The 23,233-nt window shown below is 32.2% G+C and overlaps 1 protein-coding gene across 5 annotated transcripts in view; it reads right to left on the bottom strand.

The window, feature by feature from the left end:
- Nucleotides 1-435: 435 nt before the first annotated feature.
- LOC135841699 (androgen-induced gene 1 protein-like) overlaps nt 436-23,233 on the bottom strand; it is a 50,144-nt gene continuing 27,346 nt past the window's right edge. For 3 of the 5 annotated variants that reach the window (XM_065358822.1, XM_065358824.1, XM_065358826.1), the window contains exons 3-5: nt 8,975-9,195; nt 6,040-6,205; nt 4,410-5,055 (exon numbers count right to left, since the gene is read on the bottom strand). In XM_065358822.1, the coding sequence (XP_065214894.1) occupies nt 5,017-5,055; nt 6,040-6,205; nt 8,975-9,195 (426 nt within the window). In that variant the 3' untranslated portion in view covers nt 4,410-5,016. Of the gene's footprint in view, nt 694-4,409; nt 5,823-6,039; nt 6,206-8,974; nt 9,196-23,233 lie in introns of those variants that run through there. The other 2 variants (XM_065358823.1, XM_065358825.1) reach the window with 2 other exon arrangements.

The raw sequence follows: 23,233 nt of genomic DNA, 5'->3' as shown, positions 1-23,233 counted from the left end.
GATCAATTTTTTTTTTTCAACCCTGGTTTAAACGTCCGAACTCTGAAAATATACCACTTTATTTTGGCTCTTAAGACCAAACTCTGGTCTATTTCAGCAATGAAGCCAATAAAATATTGAAAAATACATATTTTTTTTGTTTATGTGTAGGTATTAAATTATGCGAAAAAGGAATTTAATTTAGAAAAAAGATTTTCATAATTTGTTAAAGATAATTCATCTCAATTTTTGAAAATTTATAATATTTAAAAAAAAAATCAACGGATTTTGATTCGATTGTGTACCATACGATATTATACTTGTACCTAATCGATTCCATGTTAACAAAATGCTAATTTTTTTAACCTTTTAACACTACATTGGATAGAACATCTCGTTCATAGACATGTAAACATGTACGTACGAAATACGATACGAATACACAAGTTTCAACAGTTGTACTACAAAACTAAAATTTATATTTAATACACAACAACAAAATTAATGAAATACAAAATCGCTCATAAAAACAAAATGTTTAAAACGAAAACTCAAAATTAAATAATTTCCATGCTATTTGCAGCACCAGATGGACGGGCGATTCTCCATATTGACTAAAAAACCAACTGTTTCGAAATTCTTGGATGATAAATAGATATTGCCTCGCGTTACCGGATGCTTTTATCTTATCTTTTTTTGCTTCTTCGGTACGGTCTGAAAATAACACAATATTTTAAAAAATTTACTGTAACGTAAAATTGAAATATTTAATAAATTAAAAATATTATGAATTATTATAATTTGAGTGCTATAGTGATGAAATTGAACCAAAGATTATACTGTTTGAAAAATCGTGCAGCGAGAACATTGATTTTAAATTTTTATAAAAATTTTCAAAACCTAAAAATCAAATAATATATCCGTAATAAAAAAAAAATAAAAAAATACGTGGTATAATCTCAACTTGCAACGAGGTAAGTAGGTATGTACTCGTAAGTAAAATGCAACAACATAAAAAGAAAAGTGCATGCTTGATTCCACTTATGTGGCCTGTTTTCGAGTGAAATTTATTTCCCATGCATTAAAAGTGTACTGTTATATCATTCTCATGCACATTTAATTAAAACCTACTTCAAATTGTTGCATTATGATATTCGTTTTATTCACGAAACATGAATTATTCACAGCATAAAATTGTATTACCTACTTACCTTTTTTTTTGAAGAAGGTTCAATCAACTCGACATTTTATTCAAGGGGATAGAAGAATTCAAGCAGATGTTTCGAAAATAGTGAAACATGTGTTGTGTGTCTATTAACTGGTGGTCAGCTGAAGATGTCAAATTGTGTGAATACATTGGTCTCGTGTAAAAAGTAGGTAAAGAGACTAGATCTACGTACGTAAAGACACGTGAGATACGAAAGTAGGAAATAGGGTGTTCAATGTCGGAAGCTGAATAATAAATAAAGTAGAAAAAAATTCTCGTTGAATAATAAAAGTCATTTTCTGAAAATTGTCTATTCGAATTGTTCATTTAAAAGGTAGGTAGCGATTTAATGTCTACCTTTGTTTCTATGAAATGAGGGAAACGAGGATAACAGACGAGTAGAAATCTGCTAATGTTTCTCTTATATTGATTTATTCGTAAATATGAAAAAATAATTCCAGGGAATAATTTCAATAGGTACCTACGAGCTTAATCATACAGGTTGTAATGATCACTATACGACGCCTTCGATTTAATAATGCAGCAACCTTAACCACCTAGTTCAAGTCATTTTGAAATTCAAACGAATAAACTCATTCACTTCAATGGCTTTGAGTGATCTAAAAGCACCACAAGGCATCTACTTATATTGTAACTTTGAAATACATACAAATTTTTACATTTAGATAGACTGATTTTGGATTGATCGGTTGAAAATTGAAAGAGATGTAAAACATAGAGGCTTACGAAAAAGCAATGTAATTTTTACTATGAACTTTATTTGGAAGAATTAATAAAATTATCAGAATTTCAACCGAAAAATTTAAAATTACGAACATTGGAGGGAAAAGAATTGCATAAAAAAAAATTAAAAAAATTATGCACTGTAGGTACATCTTCTTATTTATTTATTTATTTATTTATTTATTTATTTATTTATTTTAGATTTTTCGTACCTTCTCATTGTCAGCTTGTGAATTTTTTTAAAGAAAAAAAAAACAGTGATTTATTTCACCCTTGGAAATTGGAATGAAATTGACTCACAAAAAATTTCAATCCCCCTATCACACTATTTTTGAACAGAAAACACTGACTTGAATCAATTATTTAAAGCACATTTCAAAAACTTTGTTCAAAAGATGAAAATTGGGTTGAGACTTGAGGCTGAAATCCAAAATTATCTTACCTCAGACACCTTCAAAACTGAGATATGTATCACATTTCAGCTCCATGGATCAATCATGGATGGCTTTAGCCAAGATACAAAATTGAATACCATTCGTAGAAAAATAACCAAAAAAAAAAAAATACAATTTTTCATAGTGAGGTTAGAAAATTAAAACTTCCAAAAAATACAATAAAATTAGACCACCTTTCGATTTTGCAGAACAAATTCTATCTCCCTAGAATAATTCAGATGGGCTTTAACCAACACTCAAAAGTTGAAATGAAATGTTCAAAAAAAAAAAAAAAAAAGTGAAAAATCATTTTAGAGAAAAACAAGAGAAGTTGAAAAATCATAATCTCTCAAAAGGCACATCTACGTGTAAAGCTACTTTCCAAATCTTCAGTCTCATATTGTCATTTTGGAAGGGTGCTAATGCTAAATCCAAATAGTACGTCCTAAAAAACCGGAAACCAAAATTTCACCTCCTCAGTTTCATTTTTTGATTTTTGGCGAATTTTTGAAAATTAAATAAAGCAGTTTTGAGAACAATTCATGAACTTTTTCAATAAATATAAATTTTTTGAGCACATTGAACCAATATGAATAATATTCCTTCAATACAAATCTAACACATCGCCAATTACTAATTTCGGACCATTCTAGAGCCTCCAGAAATTTTAAATTACTAATAGAAAGGACAAAAATGAACTTTAGGACCCTCAATTTTCAAGTATAAGGCACACAACGAGCGGTTTTTTAGGGCAAGATATCCTCTGGTAGTTCTGGTGTTTCTAAACAATCACCTGAATCCAAAAATAATTGTAGTTTCACTTTTTTGGAACCTCCAGAAATTAAAAATTGCTGGGCGAAGAGGCCAAAAATGAACTTCAAGACAAATATTTTTGCAGTGATGAGTAATGGGTGATGATTTTCTAAATCGTGAGAAATATTGAGTGAAAAAGGTGCTCGTGGAAAAAAAAGAAAAAATAAGAAAAAAACATGGAAAATTTAAAAATTCAAGAAAGAGGGGGAAATTGGAAAATTTTGAACCAAAAAAGTAAAAGACAGAAATTTTAAACAGTTTTTTCTTGAAAAAAAAAACACATTGCAATGGATACTGTGAAATTTTAGGAATGCCAATTCAAAACGTTACTTTGTAAGCAGAAGAAAATAAAGAGAAATTAAAAAATGGAAAAAAGTATTCAGACCATAAAACAGATGCAAAAAGATAAAATTCACACCAAACGATGATTCCAAAGAACTTACCAACTTCTCAGAAAGAAATCCTATTCTCGTATTAATTTCCTCTCGGGTTAAATTAATGGCATTACCTATTGTAAGCATAAGAAATCTTCAGAATTTCACAAAATAAGTAATATTTTTCTCAATTTTCAACACTTAAATTCAAAAAGTTGTGAATTTTACAAAATTTGAAAAGTTGCGGATCTTCTACAATATTTTGTTGCTACAAAAATCAAATATATGCAGAGAAAAGCTCAATTTTTCGCGAATCGAGTTTGAAAGTTGAAAACAATCTACATCGTTTAAAAATTTGAAAAAGATGCTACCAAACCTCTTTTTCAATCTCTTTCGACGAACGATCTGATCTCTTTTTTTCTGAATTTTGATCAAAATTGAGAACAGCTGCGTGCTGCCAGAAGTTTCAAAAAATCATTAAAATGATCTCGAAACGGGCAAACATTCAGTATAGGTATTCACACGTGCACGATTTATGTACCTACTATATCGTTGCATTGCTAAATATTAAAGGCGACGAATTGCAATCAACAAACCCTGCATGCATTAAGAAAACCTATCAACTAACAAGGCGAAAAGGAAATAAGCGCGGTTGGAAACCTCCTAATAACATTCTACATCTTGTTCGCATTACAACAATCCAAGTATACCTCTACCTATATACATATTTCAAGCTCACTATTTATTAAGAAAAAAACAACATTCAAAAACACCGAAAAAAAGCTTCAGTCCAAATATTACAACAAGTAGGTATCAATCTACGTGCAACACAAAAACCCACAAATAAAAAGAAAAAAAAACACACACGAAAGAAAATTTAATAAACGTAAAACAAAAACTACGTATAAAAGAAAGCTGATTTCAAGTATTCCAAGTTTGACTAAATAAAATACTCGAGTAAAGTAAAAATACAAAGAAGAAAAAAAAAGGGGAAGAAAAAATCGAGGAAATTTTTGAAAAATAAATTAATAAAAACTAATCACTTACAACTAAGTAACCCTACTTCTAAGAACTTTTGATTAAAATAATTTAAGAAACTTAAACAGGTAACAGTTGCTTAAAAACTAACCTAAATAAATTAGCAAAAAGAAAACACACACGAGTACGTTATTTGAAACGAAAAAAAAAAAAAAAATACACAAACAAATAAACAAATAAAATTAAAAATCTATGTCTTTACGCATAGATTATAGTGATACACAATTACACACGTATTTGAACTGCGACAAAAAGTTCGGTAATGGTAGACACAAGTTGTGAAAATTCAAATACGATGGCACATTAAGTTCGGACTATTGAGTCGTATTTTCTATATACGTAAGAAGAGTACACACTTAGATAAGTATCGTGGTGAGAATAAAATTAATTTTTGCTCATCGCACAGTCCGTTCTGAGATCAAAGTTTTCAAACTTGATTATGCGAATTTATATCTAAGGATTTTTTCTGAAATTAAAAACAAATTTCATATAGGTATAAATTCAATCAAAAGTGTTATAATGTTTCCGTCACCTCGTTTTGTTTGGCACATGCTTTGTTTTTAGATATTTATTTATGTGTAAAGTAAAGAAGGTAATTAGCACACGTTTTGTGATGTTATATTTTTGTTTCGACGAATAAAACTAGATGAGTTGGTAACAAGATTATGTGTTCGCAAGCAAACGATTATGTGTTGTGCTCGCAGAAGTGTAATTTTCCATCAACGTTGAAAAGTGAAAAGATGTAGGTGTTTTTGAAGTATTCTTTTTGACTTATAATATTAATTTATCATGCGTTTAAAAAGCTTGGAAAAAAGAAGTCCAATATTCCAAAGTTGGCGATTAAAGCTTCGCGAGTTGATGTGTTTTTACAAGATAAACGAGATTAATTTTGAATTTCGATAATTGAATTAGGTTAATTATACACTATGTAAACATACGTTCAAATAAGTCAAATAAGTAGGTACATATTTAGTAAAATTAATCTACATATCTCTACGTTAGAGCTAAAGCATAAAATACAAAACAAATTCTACACTAAGCTATTTGATACTAAAAACTATATTCTAATTTGTAAACTACGAAAGAAAAAAAAAGGTATGTATTTGGGTATTTCATACAAGGTTACAAGGGAAGAAAGATAAACCAAAACGTTCAAAAAACCATGCCAAAACACAGCAATTGGAGATACATATTATCTAGCACACAATGTTAGTAGACAAAAAATTCTCGAACCTATAAAAAAGAACATGCTAGAAATGTACACTGCTGGGTTGCCCACTACCTATGTAAGTAGTGTAGGTATAGGTAGCTTACTGCAGTGCATAGTTAGTGGTTAATTTATTAGCAAAAGTAGCGAAAAAAAATTGTTCATTAGCGTTGGAAAAAATGGCGGTTTTATTTCTCGCTTGTGTGAGAGAATTCATGGCTGAGTACAGCTGGAATATCTTACCTCTATTCTTCTCTTCCAAATGCTGTTATTTCCGTAGAATCCGATGGTTAAAAATACTGTCGCTAATAATAGGCATCCCAAGAAGAATAACATCCGGAAGGGGAAAGAAAGTTCGTTTAGAATCGGATAAACCCATAAGTTGGTTTGGTAGTGAACGATGTGGCACCTGGAATAGAAATTTTAAGGTTAAAAATATGTATTTGGACGTTTGATAAAGAATATTTTGATTTTATTAGAGTGGATATGATTTTAAAGTCATAGCTTTTGTGAGCTCCCATCACCTGAGCTTGCTGGAATTTGTGAGAAAATTTTTTTATTTTTCAAGTTCAAAAAAATATAAGTACGGCAGAAGCCTCTCTCTAGATTAAAAAATAAAAAATTCAAAAAAATCAATTCAAAAATAAATCTAAAAATGTTTCATATTTGCGAGAAAATTCTTTTCAATAATTCCCTTTGTCAGAAAAAATTTCCCTAGGTCCTCAAGCTATTGGTTCCTTTGTGTAGAGTCCTTGAAAAGTTACAAAAAATCAAGAAAAATGGAGTTCTATGTACGTACATCAAAATTGGTAAACAATTTTTCAACAGTTACCATTTTTATGGAAAAATGTTTTCCAATTAATGACCTCTGTTTCTAACAAAAACTTCTCCCCCCCCCCCCACAAACAAATATGATCCCTCTATACAAAACTCCCAAAATTGGTAAAATAAATCACAAAAAAATAAAAATTCAACTCATTTAAATAAATTGAAAATTGATTATTTCTGGCCAGAATCCTTTTGAATAACGTTATTTTCAACAAAAATTGAAAATTTTCAATTACTGGCCAAAATTTTTATAACTCGTAGACCAGCTTTTATGAAAAAAAAACCTCTATTTCCGTTTGTATGGAGTTTCCAAGTTGAAAAAAACGAGAAAAATGGAGTAAGTAAATCAAAATCGACAAACAATTTTGGAAAAATTCTCAATAGAGAAAATTTCGCTTAGTTCCCCAAACAATGTTGATTCCTTGAAACCGAGCTGCCTAAAAATAGGAAAAATTCACCAGAAAAAAAATTCGCCCAAAAAAATGAAAATTGAATAAAAAATTTGTTGAATGTTTTTCATTTTTTTGTCAAAATTCTTCTAAAATAAGCAATCCTCCCTTCAAAAAAAAAACTTTCCTCAGTCCTCACAAAATGTTGGTCTCTTTGTATGAAGCTCGCATTTCTCCTCAACAAAAAACAAACAAACAAACAAAACAATTAAAAATAGAAATTTGAGTCGGGAAAATTTTTTAGAAAATTTTTCATCATTTTCGAGTCAAACAATTTTGATTGTTTTTCAAAATCTTTCTCACTTTACAAATAATGTTTGCTCCCTTGCATAGAGAACTTCCTCCTCCTCCCTTCCAAAAAAGAAAGAAAATCATTATATATAAATAAAAAAATGAATGAATGAATGAATGAACTTTTTTAAATTAAAAATTCTTCAAAAACCTTTTATTTTGACACAAAATTTTCCTAAATAACCCACCATTTTCAAGACAATACCTTCCTCTGTAAAAAAAAAAAAAAATTAAAAAAATTAATGTCTGCAAAAAAAATTGAAAATTTTGTCATTTTTGGTCACATTTCTTTCAAAAATAATCCTCCCTTTAAAAAAATCTCTCTTTGGCCCTCTAAATAATACAGTTTCCTTTCCATAAAATTTCTTTCTCAAATTGAAGAAAATCTAAAAAAAAAAAAAAAAAAAAAAAAATGTAAGTTTGTAAAAATGTTTGGAAAGTTTTTCATTTCCAGTCAAAACTCTTGTAAATCACTCTCTCTTCCAGAAAAAACTCGTCTCGGTCTCCCAAGGCGATGTACTTAGGTTTTCATATATGAAGAGCAGACCTTTCCTTCCCCCCCCCCAAAAAAAAACAAAAAAAAGGAAATAGGTAATCATTTAAGAAATAAAGCGTTGACCTCCGCAAAAAAAATGAAAATTGTTCATTTCGACTTTCAAACCAGAATCCTTCTAAATAACCCTCCCCTCCCCCTCAATTGTTTCCTCGCCACCCTCCAATAATGTTAATTCCCTTTTAACAAGCTCTTTAAAATTTTAAAAAATCGAAAAAAAAATGAAGTCTGTAAAATTTTTTGAACATTATAAATTTCTGATCGAAATTCTTTATAATGAGCTATTCTTTACGAACATACTCCTGGGGTGCCCCAAATAATTGTGAGTCTCTAGTGCCCCTGAAATGTTTTAGAAATTTTTAATTCATTTTTGCCTACTTAAAAAACATGAAAAAAAAATAGTCAAAAACTTGGCAAAGATGGCCAAGAAAAATGGAACCACTGTGTTCCAAAAAATGTCCTCAGTTTCAGAAACGATATCCATTCGCGCTTCAACATCAACATAATTAATTCGAAATACTTATTTGAGAAGAAAAAAATTTCAAACACAAATTTACTCATAAATAAACGATTGACAAATTTCATAACCGCTCAGTAGAATCTTAAAAGTGGTCTTGGATTTTGAATTTGATGACAATTGCTCAGTTCGACGCCCTAATCTGAAATCTGAAATACAATTTTTTGAAACGGCTTGGTCAGGGGTAAGAATGAAATAAACACAATTTTTCCAGAAAGCCCCCTTTCTTTCTTAGAACCCATATCTTTGTGAGTGACTTTCAACTCCAAATGAAGGTCTCTGCTGAATTTAATCGAAATCCTCCGATTTGTTTGAATTTTTTTGTGATCCACCCTAATGTGGTAAGTAGGTATAGGTATCTAAAAAATTGAGGAAAATATTTACCTACATCTGAAAAAGAACTGTTTTTTGGAGAAAAGTGGTTAGAAATTCAAATTAATAATACCTAGACAATGTTCAGTTAGTTGCCCCTCCGAACAATGATGTCTTTGGGAATCTCCAAAAAAAAAAAAAAATACATGTGAAACTTGATCAACTCACCATATGACATATAAGATTGTGACAATCCATAAAGCGACGCACTGTTTATAAATGGTCTGCGTGCATCTGTGATAACTCGTCAATAATTCTAAAACTGAATAAACCACAATGAACGTATGGACAGTATGATTCAGCCAAGATGGGAAAAATTGATCAACAGCTTTTGGCATAACCAATTCACGGTCGACGGCGAACAATACCCAGAAGGTAAACGAGACAAACTGTAACATAAAATACAAAAAGATTCTGTTTATTTGTTTTTAATTTTTATTAAAGTAGTTCTATTTCTAACAAAATAAAAACTAATGCGAAATGCTCGAGTTATAAGGTTTACAGCGAGTTGTTGTTTATCCAACATACATATATGTAGCCAATTTATGAACTTATGTATTTTCATTCATTACAAGGCAGGGAGAGGGACGGATAAACACGATCAAAAAAGAACTGGATCCAGGCGAACCATTCCTGACCTTGAATATGTACCTTGATCATTGACCATCTATTTTTTTTTCTCAACGAGATCGAAACCAACTTCTCTTCAAACGGGTAAAAATTTTATTAACATAACACAACAGTTTTTTTCCCTCCAGTTTAGTTAGCTTTATATCCTCATCCATATTTTCGACTCTTTCAAAACAACAAACAGAAGAAAAACAACTTCCAGTAGTGCATACAAACATTTCTCACAACAGAGTCACTGCTACTTGCTAAATTGACGAAAATACAGAATGATTCGCAAGTGGAAATTTTTTAACCACAATGACTCATAATTTTTAATGACATTTTGGTCAACGTATTTTTAATACCTCTGTAATTATTTGAAAATTAAATACAAGTCAAAATAAAAAATAATTTTGAAAAAAAAACCATATCCGTTGTAATTCGATAAACTTAACATTCCCTTCTACCCAGGTACAAGTTCATAATACATATAATAGATACTAGTTAACCTTACACTTCCTACCATAACCAATTCTTACGAATGTACTTTTTTTTTCCTATTAGCTGGAATAGTGTATCAGATTCTGGTAGGTCTAGGTACTATTGACTGTGGCTTTAGAGCCAGGAGCTTGAGTTATTTTACCGCAACGTCAAGGTTACCAGGGCATAGAATAGAAGAAATTGCTGTATAATTTGACTTTCGAGAATTATCTTCAAGTAGGTACTTATATTTTATAATTATCCACACCCACAGTCACGTGTTTCAAGACTGAAATAGGGTCTTCATTAATCATCCTAACGATATATTTTCGAAGAAGCTTTGAATTTTTTTCATATACGTTGATGTTCCATGCCTATATATCGAAAACATTTTTTTCACGAGTAGCCAGTAGGTAACCTTCCTTGTGAAATAGGTAGGTAGGTAAAACACCCTTGAAAAAACTCGACGTAGGTATTACAGTAGTTTGACGTTATATTTGTAAACGAGACTTGTACAAGTTCTAAGTAGATATCAATTCGACTACCGGGTTCGTAAAAATTTCATACAAGTTACAGATATTTTCGTACCTATGTATTTTAATTACGTAGGGTTCTAAGCAGTATACATTCAGGCTTACTTTTTCTTTCAAATTTAACATTTTTAAACGCGTAAACAAAAATTTATTATAGTGTTTTTCCATCTACGAGTAAGTAAATGATAATCAAACAATAAAATTTTCATCGTTGAATGACGCTCTGAAAAAATTTACTCGTACGTCAGAATTTGAGTAGAACTTTCATGTTCGTGTTATTGACTCATTTCGGTGTTGAATTTCAAGGATGTACGAGTACAGGTACCTATTGTGCAGGCAGTAAGGTCGAATTTTTGGCAAACATCTATTGTCGGTTAATCACCTACAGTAAGTACGTAAGTAGATACTATAGGTAGGTACGTGTTTTAATGGAAAATAAACGATGTAACGTCATGAAAATCAACTGGCGTGTTTTGGTCAAATTTAGTAATGGAAATATGAGAAATTCTTACACCAGAGTAGGTTCAAGCAAACGGAACTTATTGAAAAATACAATATAACATGGCAATTTGAACTCGAAAATAGTTTTCCTCGTCCTCGCTTTCAATTTCATTACCTCACAATCAGTAAAACATGGGGAGTATATCTACCTACTAACAGCAATTCATCTTATGTCGTCGAGGGACAAACGTGAAAAATGGATAATTTTTAGGGTTGAACTAGGTAAGAACGCTCACTCCTAAATACTCAAATGACTTTTTGAAAAAATATCAAATCGGGTGTACTTTTAAAATTTACCTATTTGAGTTCTTATACACCCAATTTTAACAGGATTTTAGTTATTCATGTTTTATATGCAATTTTTCCCAGCTTAGCCAAACTTACTGGAACTTCATCAGTTTTGCGTAAGTAATATGAAATGATTTTAATGCATTTTTAAAAGAAAAATTATCGAGAAAAATAGCCAAAGCCTCACTTATCATTTTTTGCGGGTGGGGGGGGGGGAGGGTGAAATTAACATTATCTAGTGATCTTAGATTTTTATGGCAAAATGGTCCAGGTTGACGGAGAATATCAAATATTACTCGCATTTTGGAAACTAGGCCATTTTTTTCAAGACAGATTGAGTTATTTGCAAAAATTGGCTATTTCAGGAACCCATAACCTCTCCTTCAGGTACAGCTTCAGAGCTGAAAAATTTTCGTGAGTAAAGTTCAATTCGAAATTATTATAAAAATTCTAATATACAATTTTTTTCTCGAAATCTAACGCCAGACAGACAGGTCACTGATCTTAGAAGGGCAGACAGTCTTTCAAACGCAGGTCAATGACCTCATGAGGCCAGGCAGGACGCTAGGCGGTCTTCAAGACAGGTCAATGACCTTTGGAGGCCAGACTGGAAGCCATATGTCCTTCAGAAATCACACTGACAGGTCAATGACCCCATGAGGCCAGGCAAGACGCAAGGCGGTCTTCAAGACAAGTCAATGACCTTTGGAGGCCAGACTGGAAGCCATATGTCCTCCAGAAATCACGCTGACAGGTCAATGACCTTGAGAGGCCAGACAAGACTCTGGACAGCGGTCCTCAAAAACCAGATACAGAGGTCAATGATCTTACAAGATCAAACAGACTGTCAGACAGCCTTCAGAGACCAGACAGACAGGTCAATGATCTTTACGAGGCCCGACAGGGCACCAGACTGACCGGTCAGTAACCTTATGACTTATGAGGCCAGATGGAACACCACAGGGTCTTCAAAATGCAGACAAAAAATAATGACAATTGACAATGACCTTTGGAGATCAGACTGGAAGCTACATGGATTTTGGATACCACACAGAAAGGTCAATGGCCTTAGAAGGCCAGACAGGTTTTCTGGACGTTTCTAAAAAGCCAGAATGACAGGTCACTGACCTTAAAAATCCAGTCAGACAGGACACCAGACAACATTCAAACCCTAGACAGAAAGGTCAACGACCTTAGAAGGTCAGATTGTACGCCAGACGACCTTCAGACACCACACAAACAGGCCAATGACCGTAGAAGACCAGACAGGCCTTCAGACGGGCCTCAAAAGCCAGACAGACAGGTTATTGACCTTAAAAAGCTAGATCGACATACAGGACAACGACCTTAAGAGTCCAGACAGGGCGCCAAATGGTCTTTAGAAACCAGACAGACAAGTCAATGACCTTTATGAGACCAGATAGGACACCAGACAGCCCTCTACAGTCAGAGAGACGGGTCAATGACCTTAGGAGGCCAGACAAGATGCCAGACAGTTTTCAAAACCCAGACAAACAGGTCAAGGGTGGTCTATAAAGTAATTTTTTTCCAGCCTCTCTTCATAGACTGATTCATATCCATTCTTTTCGAACTTCAAAGTGTTTTCTATGCGCAAATGCCATGAAAAATTGAAGTTGATAATTTCAAAATTTGGGACCAAAAAAATGAAAATTTCCAAATTTTTCCAAATAAATTATGAAGTTGACATTTTCTCAGAAAAGCTCTTTTTTCAATTGCGAATTCCAAAAGAAATCATTTTAAAGAAAAAATTCATCATTAGTGCACGAGATGCAAAATTTCAAAAAAAGGCATTTCAAATAACATTTGAGCATGTACTCGTAAATTCGAACGAAAAGTCGAAATAAGGAAAAATAAGTGAGATATTTGTGTTTAGCGTAAAATTCTAATGCTTTTTGACACCTCGTTTGCAATTTTTACCTCAACTCATTTTAGGGGGGGATGGGGCGTCCCAAAAAGCTTCAATTTTGTAACCATTTTTTCCCGATATATCTTTTTACATTAACACAGATCTGAATATGTTTCGTTTTAGAATCTGGGGGTCTTGGTGGCCTAAATGACTATATAGGTACGTTCTACTTCTACTTCATCTTCAATGTTGGTTAAATTTTGCAAAATAAAAAACATTACGTGGTATGTCATTTTTTATGTTTTCGATGGCATTAATTTCGTATTTCAACATTTTTCATCAATAAATTATACTTCTAGATCCCTCAATAAGCTGGAAAAGTATTCGGCACATTCATCGAGCAAGTAATGCATTGACAAATCTACTCGTAATTCGCATGGGAAAATATCAATGCATTTGTACATATAGGTAGGTACGAAATTATCGAGGGTTCGGTTCACCATTTATACTGGTTTTTTCTCACTCGAAATCCAGTTCTACACCAATGTAATTAGTAGAACTTCAACTTCGGGTATTTAAAAAGAAAAAAATTTCCCCATTAGTACCTACCTGAGAATAAAGTTGAACGTTAAGAGTTGTGGAGTTTATTTGCTGGAATAGCTATTCGTAGTTATATAAGCCATTTGGCATAAATTTTTCGACCAATATATCTACTAAATACACGTATATACTGCATTCAACACGTTCAATTTACCACGTGGTCGTCGTCGACGTCGGTCTCGGTCATATTTTAAAAGTATCCGCTATCCACAGTAAACAAGGTGAACACTATAAACATTATGGAGTAGGTAGTGACACGATTGAGAAATTTATTAAAATCTCTCACTTATACCTATAACCTATAACGATTCAAATCGCCACACTTGAAAGACCGATGTGGTGCAATAGAGGGGAACGAAATTAGAAAAAATTATTTCTCGTAAATTGGGAAATTCAACCTTTCGCATACTGCCCGTCAGCTTACTTATACGGTCACCTATAGTAAACGATCGATTTAGCCGTGGAAATAATTAAAATAGCCTGCAAAATGGTACCTAATACCTATCTATCGTATCAATTGCAAAGTGTTTAACTCGTTCATGACACGTGGATACACGCACACGTGCGCAGATACCTATCTTATACGATATTTGATATTATTCCATTATTTTATATCAGATAACTGTGCTTCGTCATCAAACATGTAAAATAGCATTTGGCAAAATGACCAATGACCAATATGTGCGGTGGAATGCACCGTTAGGATTCCACAAAGCTTACTCATATTATTTATACGTCAACATAACGATATCAACGAACAACGATGGAAATTTTCTGTCGTGAATCAAAACTCGAAGATAATAATTAATAATAATTTATGAAAAGCTACGCAATACAAGTATAAGTGTAAACAGTATTATCTCGTAATAATTTCTCAAGTGTCGAGTGTCGGTTATTACAGCAAAAAAAAAAAAGTTCAGAATTTTTCAAAGGTAAAGTTACTGGTAAAAAGTCACTTCGAGGAATAATTTTTTCAGGGAAAGTTACAGGTAGGTATGCTTACTTAATTCAATTTTTATAGGAATTACATCAAGGAGATGTGATTTTCATGCAATACGAGTAGAAACAAGTAGTTTTATGCTTCGCTCATAAAATATATATTTTAATGGTCGAAAATTGCAAAATAAAATATGCATTTTAAAAAGTTGGCAATATTAAAATAGATATGAGAGCAATAAATAAGTAATATTAAGCATTTTTAAGTAGGTAGGTAATCATATTCGTAAAATGAAATTTATTGAAAAAAATGTGAAAGTAAAGATAAAAACTACAAGGATTTTTATTTGATACATTTTTTTTTTCTTTACATTGATATAAATAACCAACAAGTAAACTATTTGGACTCACAGACTCGCTCTGATTTTGAAAGAAACCAAGCTAGATAGAAAAAGCATGTCTTAAAACCCCAAAACCAAAATTTTCAGATTAAAAAATTCATTTTGGATAATTTTTAAAAATTCTAAAAATACAAAAAAGTTGTTTCAAGGGCAATTTTACAGCTTTTCCATGAAACAGAAGCAAAATGAACCAATATGAAGAATTTCTCCGATTCGATTTTCGTATATCAACAACTACCTACTATCAGTTTTGGGCCATTCTGGAGCCTCTAGCGATTTTTCAATTTTCTCCAAAACTTTTTGATCACTCTGGAGAGGTCAAAAATGAACGTTGGAATCTATAATTTTGGTCGAAGCTAATTGGACAATCTTTCTATCGTTTCAAGTGGTTACCAAAAAATTCCAGGAGTGTTAGTTCAAGAGTAAATTTTTAACCAATAATGTTTGAATTCCAGAAAATATGAAAAAAATCAAATTTTCAACGAAGGTCGATAAGGAGTGTTTTTTTTTAGCAAGATATCGTTTGATGTGTCTAAACAATCACCTGACTCGAAAACAATATTGCAACTTGACTTTTTTGGAGCCTCTTGCGAGTTTTTGATTTTTTTGAGAATTTGAAAAACGCTCTGAAGCGATCAAAAATGAACTTGAGCCTTTGTAACTTTGCTTGGTACTTATTGGGAACTCTCTCGAATGTTTTTGAGTATCCAAATATTCCCAAAGAGTGTCAATTCAATTCCAAAGAGAATTTTTCACCAATTTGTAAAAGCTGTGATCATTTGATTTTTTTCACATTTTCTGGAATTTACAAATTGGTCAAAAATTCACTTTTGAACCCGCACTCTTGTAATTTCTGGGTGGCTTCCTGAAATGGCCGAAAGGGTGTGTAATGTTTTAATTTCACCCCACCCCCCCCCCCCCCCTCCAAAGAGATTTCAAAATTCTGAGGAAAATTGAAGAAAAATTATTCACATTGGTTTACTTTGTTCAAAAAAATTTAATATATTGTTATCTTAGAATTGATAGTGATCAGCGATGATTGGTGTAATTACCTACTCATTACTGTTTCGATGGTTTCTCTCATAAATATCACCTAAAGGGGGAGATTTATTCGACTCCTGACTAGCTCAGATGGGAGTTCTCTTGAGTGACCACTAAAGATTCTAAGTCATCAAGTACAGAAATGATCAACATTTAAATACCATTTATGTACAAAGGATTTATTCGGTCAAGACATTCACTACATCTACATTATTTATAACATATTGTAATATGTTATTTATTTTTTAAATGCGTTCAATCTAGACAGATAGGATAATGCTTAAGGCATTTCTGCTGGCATATCATGGCAATTATACATGGAATTGATACCTTACTAGCCGAGCAATTTACTAAAGCTACATATGTATGCGAAATAGGTTCATGATGACGTGAGTGAGGAATCCATGCTCCATCCCACACGTCCATTGACATCATCTATTAATTACGATAAAGTTATAATTAATATAGTGGAGACACCACCATGTAAGTTCACACTTACTGAACACTGCTCACTGTCACACCACCCCTTTTCCTTAGCCTACCCCAATAATAGTGGCTGTCGGTGGCTGCTTTACGAAGAGACACACGTATCACACGCTTCATTCAAGATGCCTAGGAATATCTTGATATGACCGCAAAGGTTATAATCGTCGGATCATTACCTCAGAGAATTAATTAATAACTACCAACGATTACGATAAAATCAAAATATTATCTTAAACACACGCGAGGTCGGTTAACCTGAAATAATGTAACTTAGGCCTAGGCCTGTTGTCACATACAAATTACTCCTTGACCACATACTTTGACGAGGATCTTGCCACGGCTGATTGCAAAAACCAAGTGATGATACCTTTCAATCGACAGAAGCTCGTGCCTCCTTGACTATTGAAAGGTATTGTTCACACCCTATGTTCTAATATTTTCCCACGTTACTGGAACCCTCTTTACTAAATAGCAATAAATCACATCGCGTAAAGGGTTACCCTAAGATCTATCACCTAGCAGGTGGAGGCAGATTGCACCATAACAATATTAAAAAAAAGTCTAAAAATCGCTCTCAAACGCACCTTTTTTTGAATTTTCTAGATTTTCAAAAATTCAAATATGAACTCCAGGACTTGAAATTTTGGTTAAAGGGGTTTTAGGATATGCTCTTTCGATCTAGCTTGGTTTCCTTCAAACAAATATTTTTTATGGAGGATTCCAGAATTGCTCAAAATTGGTTCGAAATCACTTCCAAAGCATAAATGAATCAACATTCGAGTCCAGTTGAGTAAAATTTCAATTTTTGCCAATTTTGGTTAGAATTTGATGTTTAAAATTTTCCAAAAATTCAAATGGACTTTGGTACCTGAAATTGGCTGATTTGGTACAAATATTTTTTCACGCAGTTGTTAATAAAAATAAAAAAATGGGGAATTTTCCTTTATTTTCTCACACTCTTTTTCTTTTTCTTCCATTAATCAAATTTTATTGAGTAGATACAACTCATTCAATGTCAGTGCTAATTTTTTTTTCTCAAAATAGACAACTCCCAGAACGATAACCCTATAATCAGAATATAACTGAATACTGAATCTAATCACCAGTCAGAAAAACCATCACTCTAGTTCAATAACCAAATAGGAAACCAGTCGAGGTAAAAAAAAAACAAATCCGCAGCCAATAATTAATTAATTGACACACATGTCACAATATGCTCTTCGCACTGTCGCAAACAATTAGCATATTGTACTCGACAATTGATTTGGCCACCTTGTAAACAAATCGGCCCTATGTGTTTAAAAATACAGTACGTAGAGATATACCCACTCATAAGTGTGTAAGAGCGTACGTATTCTAACACAGTGCCACTGTTGAAGCGAAGGTCATTCATACTATTTTCATTATCCACTTTACTCATTTAAGACAATAAGAACGTTCAGTTTGAAACATAATCATTATGACGAAAATAATTAATCTTAGTTACCGGTTAGTGGGAATTTTTCTAATAATATTTTTCACAATATTGGAAAATTTTTATGAGGTTGTAAGAGTATGCGTCCCTTCGTTAAAGATCATGACGATACAAAATATATAATCTGTAAATACGTAGTACGTACATTTATAAATTATAAATCATAATTTCAACGAAAACGTATATTATTCAAAATATAATATGTAAAAATGTAACGAGCATAATATGTATCTAGGTAGTAGGTAGGTAGGTAGGTTGGTAGGTAGGTACCTTATCTATCAGCTCATCGTTAGTCAAACGTCACGTATATTTAACATGGAAAAATATGAGCTTTCATAATACGATGTTCATCGGCGATCGGCTGGTTATTTATCTGTTCTATTTTTGAAATGATATTTTCATTTTTTTAGTTCCTCAAAAAGGAAATAAGCGTGATGATAAAACATTGATTAAAAATACGCCAAACATACATACAACAAATTGTTTCAATTTTTAAGATAACGTAGTTACTAGTTAGGTACTAATAATTTTGTGAAAATTATCTACTCTACACGATGTACCTAACTATAACTACAAAGTTCTTCGTAATTATTATAACAAATCTAAAAAACATTCATCTTTCTTTTAAATATATTAGGTAGGTACCAGTACCAGTACACCTAGTATGGTAATTGGTACTCAACTTCAATAGTACTTCTATTAGCTATTTAATTGGCTCATTAGTTATTACGTTCGTTGTCTTTACTTCACGTGGAAATAATTTAAGCGAACGAAAATTGAACGATACTAATTTTAAAAATTATACTTAACAGCGATGACTGAGTAAAAAATCGTATTCATATGCTCAAAGGAAATCCTTCAAATTATGCGGAAAACCTTGAAAACCCATCGCATAACCCACAGAAGATGTAATAAAAATCGGAACGTTGAGCTGTACTTTACTTGTCATCGTTCGTTTTAAATTTATGACCACAAATTAATTTTGATCAAATACGTAAAAATTCAGTTTGGTTTGCAATTTTGTGATTTTTTTAGTCTTCTTCGAATATCCTGCATTTCGATTTCCATAAGTCCATATACTTAATATAATTCTATTGAGCATATTTTTGACATATTTTGAGCCTCAAAAGACATATTTTATGAACATAAAACACATTTTTTGCGATATAAAAGTCCCAGCCATAATGTTGACTGATGAAGAAATCAGTTTGTTGTTGTTGTTGTTGTTGTTGTTTTTCAAAATTTTTCTTCTTACCAAAAATCGATTTTTGGGAAAAATCAAACTATAAAGAGAAACATTGTTTTTCTTAATTTTTCCTATAACTAAAATCGAATTTTTGGGAAAAATCAACCTAAAGAGAAATAATCACTCGTACAAAAAGAAATATCTAAGTAAGTATCCCAAATAAATAATAATAATTAGGTATAAATTTTTTGGATTGAGTAAAAAAAAGTCAGAAAGTCATCAACAAATAAACCCAAGGCTACATTTCAAATGCTGAATTTCATTTTTTGGTTCTTAATAATTGAAAAAAATGGCAGATTTTTTATGAAAAAATCAAAAAAAGGGGGGCAACTGGACCGATTGCCTCTGAAGAAACATAAAAAAATTTAAAAAAAAAAGTATAAAAATGGGTGCTTTTCTCATTTATTAAACCAATTTTATCGAAAAATTATCAAATCTGATTAAGCAGGTCTGCCCTATTTGGTCGGATCAAGTGTAAACAGATCTAATCTGATCAAAACTTTTATCTAACCAAATCTGATTAGTGATTAGACGTGATCAGATCAAATTGGATCCATAAAATATTCAAAATCTGATCAAATCCGAACATTTTTTGACATTTTTTGTGACATTTTAATACATTTTAGCACCAACTTTTTGAATCTTCTTTTTTAATTTGATGAATTGTTCACAATTCTTTTTAGAAAAGAATTTTTGATGGACTTTTGGAATTTCTCAAATAAATTTTCTGATTTTACAAAATGGTTGTTTTTTGTGCATGTTTTTTTAGAGAGAGAGTGAGAAAAGGAAAGAGAAAAAAAAACATTTTGAATTTTTTTGCTCAACGTTCATTTTTCTAATCATGTTTCAATTTTGAGTGAAATTTTCAACAGAAAAAAATTTGTTTTGCAATATTGGAAAAAGAAAAACGTACAAAATGAAAACTAAGGAAGAAATAGGAATATGGAACTGTTGAAAAAAAAAATTATCTGGTTCATACATAATATGTAATAAATAATAATCTATCATTTGTTCTACTTCATTATTAGATTAACAATTAGAATGTTTTGTTTTGTAAATTATTTTTACATTATATGTACCTATTTATCTTAAATCACATTCAATTTTCAGTTTTATTTTTTTCAGTTTCAGTTTTTAGTTTTGAATTTTGCTCATTTCAGTTTCGGTTTTTAATTTAGTTTCAGTTACAGTTTTTAAACAGTTTCAGTTTTAATTACACTCATTTTCCCACCAAATTCGCAATATTTTGGAAATCTTAAAAAAAAATGAACTACTTTATTTTCAGTTTTGCTTTTTTCAGTTTCAGTGTTTAGTTCAGTGATGGATGGAAAGCTGAAAAATAAAACTTTTGGCTTTAGCTTTCAGCTTCTAAAAAATGTATAAAACTTTAGCTTTAGCTTTTCAAATTCGTAAAGCATTCTAACGGCTAGCTTTTAGCTTCCAAAAATCCTTTGGCTTTTAGCTTCTTGGCTTTCAGCTTTGGGTTTTTCAATTTTTTTTCTAAAGAGGTGAATTGAAAAGAAAATGGAGATTCACAAACACCAAAAAAAAAAATCGAAAAAACTTTAAAAGAAGAAAAGTAAAATGTGAAAACTTAACAAATAAATTTGCAAAAAAGCTGAAAGAAAACTGAATACATAAAGATTTTGGCTAGCTTTTAGCTTTTCAATCATACAGCTTCAACCAGATTTTAGCTTTCAAAACCCCCAAACTTCCTTGGATTTTAGATTTCAGCTTTCAGCTAGCTTTCTATCCCTGGTTTAGCTTTCAGTTTCAATTTTCCATCATTGTTCACCTCCTCACTTTTTATTTTTTTTTTTCTTCAACATTTTGTCTCAACTCAATTCATCTACTGTAATATCTTGTAGGCATCTTATTGAAAATTTTCGATTGATGATTTTTTTTCTAGTTTGAATAACGAATGAACTCGGTTTCCAAAATTTAAAAAAAAAAAAAATCGTTCATCATTACAAGATAATTATGTAGATGCATTTACTGATGACTTTTGACAAAATTCTGAGGAAAAAAAATTAAAAATCCAAGTAATATTAATGTTAAACTTCAGTCACAATCACCAAATGTGATTGGATGGAACTGGAATATGGAGTATGTAATTCTAATCTCTTCACTCTTATAAAATTTGATTTTTTGACAAATTGAATTTTTAAAAAAAAAAGACCATTTTTTTCTACCTTAATTTGACGATTTTTGTTGATTATTCTTCTTCTTCTTTTTAGCCCTTTTTCTCGATCCACTGCTGGATGAAGGCCTCCCCAACTTCTTTCCACGAGCTCCGGTCTTGGGCTGTACTCCACCATTCTCCATCACATGTTCATATCTCATCCTCCCATCTCCGTTTTGGTCTCCCCAGTGCCCATTTTCTGTCTGGTCTCCACTGAGTAGTCTTTACCACCCATTGTTGACCCCCACTTCTGGCAACATGACCGGACCAGCGCCACTTACTCCACTTAGCTGTCTCCACAATGTCAGTCACCCCTGTGGTCTCCCAAATTTTCTCCACTGCAGTCCATTTGTCTCGCAGCGTTATCCCCAGCATTGACCTCTCCATACGCCTCTGCATCTTGACAATTCGATCTTCCAGCTTCTTTGTCAATGCCCATGTCTCACTAGCATATTAGGCCACTGGGATGATGCACTGATTGGCTACCTTCCTTCTCAGACACATCGGTATTGACTTCTCTCTGATAATTCCTCGCAGCCTCGAGTACGCTGCCCATAATGCCTCTATTCTCCTGGATATCTCTCTGTTGAAATCATTATTCATTGTCATATCTTGGCCAAGGTACACAAATCCATCAACCATTTCAATTTCATCATCCTCCAGCTGGACACACTTTTTATCAGTTACAAACCCATTGCACATAGTCTTGGTCTTCCCTTTATTAATTTTCAGTCCTACTTCTAGACATGCATCTCTCACCTTGTCCAGCATTCCCTGAAGTTTGTCCATATCCTGTGCTATCAGCACCACATAGTCAGCATATGTGACCGTCCGCGATAAAACCGACCATCCGTCGCAAAAAAATCAAAAATTTTTTTTTGCGAATTTCTGTTCCCCAAACCATTTGAGGCCCAAAAATAGGCGAAAAAACGTTTTCGATTTTTTGCGACGGATGGTCGGTTTTATCGCGGACGGTCACATATAGCAAATGGGTTAATTTTTCTCCAGAGATCTTCAGTCCTCCTTCTCCCCATAGTATATCTCTGATGTTGTTATAGAGTGTGGCTGTGAACAATTTAGGTGAAAGAGCATCTCCCTGTCTTATTCCCTTTTTGAGCCTTATTTTTGCTGTTTCTCCATTGACTCTAATAGAAGCTGTGGCATTTCTGTAGATATACTCGATCACACGTAGGTAGGCAGGATCAATTCCAATCTTTTCAAGAGCTGTCATCATAGACATTATTTTCAAAGAATCAAATGCTTTTTCAAAATCAATGATCTGGAGAACCCTCCTGTCAAGTCCTCCAAACCTCACTAGTTCACTTGTGATTTATCTTGATCGTCATTGCCCTTGAAATTTCATTTTTTTCATAATTTTTCACACAGTTTTGAAATCTTTCAAAAAAAATTGTTAGTAAAGTGGAATATATTATGTATTGTAAAATTGAAAAAAATAAATAAAAACTTTTGAATTCAATCCAATTGATTACCAAATCTCAATATATTCTCCTGTAGCCTATTTCAACACCTCTTTCAAAACTCTCATAATACCATAAGGCTAGACATCTCATTGAAATTGAAACATGAAAGGGAGCAGAATTCAGCCCTCGCGAAGTCATACTTCACTATACGAACTACATATATGAATAAAGGTACGAATAAGACATCAATTGGGGCCTTTCTACAACAATTCCAGGTGGTTGGCACCCCTATTTATCATCTCGAACCGTCCATCGAATGACCATAAGCATAATACAAGGTATTTCCAAGGTTACTCTCATCT

Source organism: Planococcus citri, chromosome 3 (genome assembly GCF_950023065.1).
Source record: "Planococcus citri chromosome 3, ihPlaCitr1.1, whole genome shotgun sequence".
In the NCBI taxonomy this organism is placed as follows: domain Eukaryota; kingdom Metazoa; phylum Arthropoda; class Insecta; order Hemiptera; family Pseudococcidae; genus Planococcus; species Planococcus citri.
Note: the sequence above shows the minus strand (reverse complement) of the source record. Positions and strands in the feature narration are given on the sequence as shown.